This window comes from Passer montanus, unplaced genomic scaffold (genome assembly GCF_014805655.1).
Source record: "Passer montanus isolate IOZ18808 unplaced genomic scaffold, ASM1480565v1 scaffold1166, whole genome shotgun sequence".
Lineage (NCBI taxonomy): Eukaryota > Metazoa > Chordata > Aves > Passeriformes > Passeridae > Passer > Passer montanus.
In genome coordinates, this window is record NW_024358345.1 from 1 (window position 1) to 6143 (window position 6143).

Here is a 6143-nt window from a genome sequence, read left to right on the forward strand (position 1 = left end):
GCTGCCCGACGCCAGGCTGGGCACAGAAACCGGGATTTTGGGAAAATCAACATTATTAGTTCACAATCAGCCCAAAATCCCCCCAAAATCCTTCAAAAATTGCCCCAAAATTACCCAAAAATCCCCCACAAACTGCCCAAAACCCCCCCAGAAATGCTCCCAAAATCCCCCCAAAACATCACCCAAAACACTGCCCTGAAATTGCCCAGGCTGGGGACAAAAATGGCAATTTTGGGAAAATTCAACATTGAGAGTCCAAAATCAACCCAAAAATCCCACGAAAATCGCCCAAAAATCACCAAGAAATCATCCTAAAAATGCCCAAAAATCACCCAAAACAGCCCAAAAATCAGACAAAAAAATGCCCAAAAATCCCTAAAAAATCCCCCAAAAATCACCCAAAAAATGGCCCCAAAATCCCCCCCCAAAATCTCCTAAAATTCCCCAAAAATCCCCCCAAAATGCCCCAAATTTTGGGATTTTTTTTATTTTCCCCAGGATTTTGGGTTCATTTTTAGGGTTTTTGGGTTTTTATGAATTTGGGGAGGGGTCTCAGACCTGCAGAGGGTCCCCACCCCCTCCCCTTTCCCTGGGTGTTTTTCCCCAAATTTCGGTATTTTTTCCCCAGGATTTCGGTTTTTTTGGGATTTTTTTGGGTTCATTTCTGGGGTTTTTGGGATTTTTGGGTTTTTGGTAATTCGGGGAGGGGTCTCAGACCTGCAGAGGGTCCCCACCCCCTCCCCTTTCCCTGGGTGTTTTCCCCCAATTTTGCTGCTTTTTCCCCAAATTTCGGTATTTTTTCCCCGGGATTTTTGGATTTTCCCCAGGAATTTTGGGTTCATTTTCGGGGTTTTTGGGTTTTTTTGAATTCGGGGAGGGGTCTCCGACCTGCAGAGGGTCCCCAGGCCGTGCTCGTGGGCCCCGTCGTGCTCGGAGCGCAGCAGCGCCGCCGCCCGCGCCACCAGGCCCTGCTGCACGAGTGGCTCTGCGGGGAGATTGGGGTGAAATCCGGGGATTTTGGGTAAATTCCAGAGATTTGGGGTGAAATCCGGGGATTTTGGGTCATTTCTGGGGAATTTGGGGTGAAATGTGGGGATTTTGGGTCATTCTGGGAACGCCACCAGGCCCTGCTGCACCAGCGGCTCTGCAGGGGGAAATTTGGGGTGAAAATCCCCGATTTTGGGTAAATTATGGGAATTTGGGGTGAAATCCGGGGATTTTGGGTCATTTCTGGGGAGTTTGGGGTGAAATGTGGGGGTTTTGGGTCATCCCGGGAACGCCACCAGGCCCTGCTGCACCAGCGGCTCTGCGGGGAGATTTGGGGTGAAAATCCGGGATTTTGGGTAAATTCCAGAGATTTTGGGTGAAATCCGGGGAGTTTGGGGTGAAATCTGGGGATTTTGGGGTGAAATTTGGGGATTTTGGGTCATTCCCTGAACGCCACCAGGCCCTGCTGCACCAGCGGCTCTGCGGGGAGATTTGGGGTGAAAATCCCCGATTTTGGGTCATTTCGGGGGAGTTTGGGGTCAGTTCTGGGGATTTTGGGTCATTCCCTGAACGCCACCAGGCCCTGCTGCACCAGCGGCTCTGCGGGGAGATTTGGGGTGAAAATCCCGGATTTTGGATCATTTGGGGAGTTTGGGTCATTTCTGGGGATTTTGGGTCATTTCTGGGGATTTTGGGCTCAATTCTGGGGGATTTTAGTGGGAATTTCGGGGTTTTTTGGGTTTTTTTGGGGTTTTTTTGGGTCTCACTGCCAGGCGGTGCCAAGGGGGCTCGGGGCTGGTTTTGGGGTGAATTTCGGGGATTTTGGGTCATTTCTGGGGATTTTGGGCTCAATTCTGGGGGATTTTAGTGGGAATTTTGGGGTTTTTTGAGTTTTTTTGGGGTTTCACTGCCCAGGCGGTGCTGAGGGGGTTCGGGGCTGTTTTTGGGGTGAATTTTGGGTCATTTTTGGGGATTTTAGGATGAAATCTGGAGAGTTTGGGCTAAAATCCTGGGATTTTGAGGTCAATTTTGGGGATTTTGGGTCATTTCTGGGGATTTTGGGCTCAATTCTGGGGGATTTTAGTGGGAATTTCGGGGTTTTTTGGGTTTTTTTTGGGTCTCGCTGCCGGGCGGTGCCGAGGGGGCTCGGGGCCGTTTTTGGGGTGAATTTCGGGGGTTTTGGGGCTGACCTGTGAGCCGGGGGTGCTCCCTGAGCAGGCAGTGCAGCAGGAAGGCGGCGCGGGCCCGCAGGGGGGGGTGGGGGCTCTGCAGGGCCCCCCCGAGCACCTCGAGACCCCCCAGGGCCTCGAGCTGCTCCAGGCCCTGCGGCTGGGCCCGCACCAGGCCTGGGGGAGAGAAAACAGGGTTAAAACGGCCAAAAATGGGCAAAATCGGAAAAAAAACAGCAAAAAACCACCCAAAACCCCTCAAAACAGACCCAAAATCCCCAAATCTGCCCCAAATCCATCCCAGGGCCTCGAGCTGCTCCAGGCCCTGCGGCTGGGCCCGCACCAGGCCTGGGGGAGAGAAAACAGGGTTAAAACGGCCAAAAACGGGAAAAATAACACAAAAATCGGCAAAAAACCACCCAAAACCACTCAAAACAGCCCCAAAATCCCCAAATCTGCCCCCAAATCTGCCCCAAATCCATCCCAGGGCCTCGCGCTGCTCCAGGCCCTGCGGCTGGGCCCCCCCCAGGANCAAAAACCCTCAAAATCCACCCCAAAACCCCCAAATCTGCCCCAATTCCACCCCAGAGCCTCGAGCTGCTCCAGGCCCTGCGGCTGGGCCCGCACCAGGCCTGGGGGAGAGAAAACGGGGTTAAAACGGCCAAAAACGGGAAAAATAACCAAAAAAACAGCAAAAAACCACCCAAAAACCATCAAAATCCACCCCAAAAACCCCAAATCTGCCCCAAAATCTGCCCCAATTCCACCCCAGGGCCTCGAGCTGCTCCAGGCCCTGCGGCTGGGCCCGCACCAGGCCTGGGGGAGAGAAAACGGGGTTAAAACGGCCAGAAACGGGAAAAAGAACCAAAAAATCACACAAAAACCACCCAAAAATCCCCTAAAAATCCCGTAAAAATCCCAAAAAATGACCAAAAAAATCCCTCAAAAAATCCCGTAAAAATCCCAAAAAATGCCAAAAAAACCTCCAAAAATTCCCCAAAAAACTCAAAAAAATCCCATAAAAACCCCAAAAAATTCCCAAAAAATCCCCAAAAAATTCCCAAAAATCCTCAAAAATCCCCAAAATTCCCGAATGCCCCCAAAACTCACAGGAGACGGCGAAGAGGGCGGCGGGGGCACGCGGGGGTCGGGGTCCCCCTGCAGCTCCCACTAAAAACTCCAAAAAATCCCAAAAAACCCCCAAAAATCACCAAGAAATGCCAAAAAAAATCCCAAAAAAATCCCAAAAAATCCCCAAAAATCCTGAAAAATCCCCAAAATTCCCGAATGCCCCCCGACTCACAGGAGACGGCGAAGAGGGCGGCGGGGGGCACGCGGGGGTTGGGGTCCCCCTGGAGCCCCCACTAAAAACCCCAAAAAATCCCAAAAAAACCCCAAAAATCACCAAGAAATGCCCAAAAAAATCCCAAAAAAATCCCAAAAAATCCCCAAACTCCCCCAAACCCCCCCAACTCACAGGAGACGGCGAAGAGGGCGGCGGGGGGCACGCGGGGGTTGGGGTCCCCCTGGAGCCCCCACTAAAAACCCCAAAAAATCCCAAAAAAACCCCAAAAATCACCAAGAAATGCCCAAAAAAATCCCAAAAAAATCCCAAAAAATCCCCAAAAATCCCCAAAAATCCCCAAACCCCCCCGGACTCACAGGAGACGGCGAAGAGGGCGGCGGGGGCACGCGGGGGTCGGGGTCCCCCTGCAGCTCCCACTAAAAACCTCCAAAAAATCCCAAAAAAACCCCAAAAATCACCAAGAAATGCCAAAAAAAATCCCAAAAAAATCCCAAAAAATCCCCAAACTCCCCCAAACCCCCCCAACTCACAGGAGACGGCGAAGAGGGCGGCGGGGGGCACGCGGGGGTTGGGGTCCCCCTGGAGCCCCCACTAAAAACCCCAAAAAATCCCAAAAAAACCCCAAAAATCACCAAGAAATGCCCAAAAAAATCCCAAAAAAATCCCAAAAAATCCCCAAAAATCCCCAAAAATCCCCAAACCCCCCCGGACTCACAGGAGACGGCGAAGAGGGCGGCGGGGGCACGCGGGGGTCGGGGTCCCCCTGCAGCTCCCACTAAAAACTCCAAAAAATCCCAAAAAACCCCCAAAAATCACCAAGAAATGCCAAAAAAAATCCCAAAAAAATCCCAAAAAATCCCCAAAAATCCTGAAAAATCCCCAAAATTCCCGAATGCCCCCCGACTCACAGGAGACGGCGAAGAGGGCGGCGGGGGGCACGCGGGGGTCGGGGTCCCCCTGGAGCTCCCACTAAAATCCCCCAAAAAATCCCAAAAAAACCCCAAAAATCACCAAGAAATGCCAAAAAAATCCCAAAAAATCCCCAAAAATCCTGAAAAATCCCCAAAATTCCCGAATGCCCCCCGACTCACAGGAGACGGCGAAGAGGGCGGCGGGGGGCACGCGGGGGTCGGGGTCCCCCTGGAGCTCCCACTAAAATCCCCCAAAAAATCCCAAAAAAACCCCAAAAATCACCAAGAAATGCCAAACGGGGTCCCCCCGCAGCGCCCCCAGCAGCGCCGGCAGCGCCCCCAGCGCCAGCGCCCGGCCCTGCGCTTCCGGAAGGTTCTGGGCGCAGACCCCCAGCAGCCGAGCGGCCCCCGCCCGCAGGGGGGGCCAGCGGTGCCCCAGGAGATCCAGGAGCACCTCCAGGCCCCCCAGGGAGCAGAAATCTGGGGAGAAAACGGGGAGAAACGGGTTAAAATGGGGAAAAAACGGGAAAAATGGGGTTAAATCGGGAAAGAATGGGGTTAAATGGGGTGAAAATGGCACAAATCACCCCAAAATCCACCCCTAAATCACCCCAGGAGCTCCAGCAGCACCTCCAGGCCCCCCAGGGAGCAGAAATCTGGGGAGAAAACGGGGAAAAACGGGTTAAAATTGGGAAAAAATGGGAAAAAATGGGGTTAAAACACTAAAAAATGGGGTTAAATGGGGTGAAAATGGCACAAAATCCACCCCCAAATCACCCCAGGAGGTCCAGCAGCACCTCCAGGCCCCCCAGGGAGCAGAAATCTGGGGAGAAAACGGGGAAAAACGGGATAAAATTGGGAAAAATGGGGTTAAAATGGGAAAAATGGGGTTAAATTGGGAAAATATGGGGTTAAATGGGGGGAAATGGCAGAAATCACCCCAAAATCCACCCCTAAATCACCCCAGCAGCTCCAGGAGCACCTCCAGGCCGCCCAGGGAGCAGAAATCTGGGGAGAAAACGGGGAAAAACGGGTTAAAATTGGGAAAAAATGGGGTTAAAACGGGAAAAATGGGGTTAAATCGGGAAAGAATGGGGTTAAATGGGGGGAAATGGCAAAAATCACCCCAAAATCCACCCCTGAATCACCCGAGGAGATCCAGGAGCACCTCCAGGCCCCCCAGGGAGCAGAAATCTGAGGAGAAAACGGGGAGAAACGGGTTAAAATGGGGAAAAAACGGGAAAAATGGGGTTAAAATGGGAAAAAATGGGGTTAAATGGCATTAAATGGGGTGAAAATGGCCCAAAATCCACCCCCAAAGCACCCCAGGAGCTCCAGCAGCACCTCCAGGCCCCCCAGGGAGCAGAAATCTGGGGAGAAAACGGGGAAAACGGGTTAAAATGGGGAAAAAATGGGGTTAAAACGGGAAAAATGGGGTTAAAATGGGAAAAAATGGGGTTAAATGGCATTAAATGGGGTGAAAATGGCCCAAAATCCACCCCTAAATCACCCCAGGAGCTCCAGCAGCACCTCCAGGCCCCCCAGGGAGCAGAAATCTGGGGAGAAAAAGGGAAATTTGGGTGAAAATAGGGAAAAAATGGGGAAAAAATAGGAAAAATGGGGTTAAAACACTAAAAAATGGGGTTAAATGGGGCTAAATGAGTGAAAGATTTCTCCCACGTTTCTCCCAACTTTCCCTGAATTTCTCCCAAATTTCCCCAAATTTTGGGGTTTTCTGACCCCAAATGACCTCCCAACGACCCTGAGTGA

General features: G+C 51.9%; 1 protein-coding gene across 1 annotated transcript; it reads right to left on the reverse strand.

Moving 5' to 3' along the window:
- Window positions 1–3: 3 nt before the first annotated feature.
- HSPBP1 (HSPA (Hsp70) binding protein 1) lies at window positions 4–5926 on the reverse strand (the record flags this gene model as incomplete). Its single annotated transcript, XM_039697102.1, has 6 exons — window positions 4–16; window positions 889–985; window positions 2178–2333; window positions 4554–4596; window positions 4675–4853; window positions 5884–5926. Coding segments are annotated over 6 exons (531 nt in total), but the record flags the coding sequence as incomplete, so codon positions are not given.
- Window positions 5927–6143: the final 217 nt, after the last annotated feature.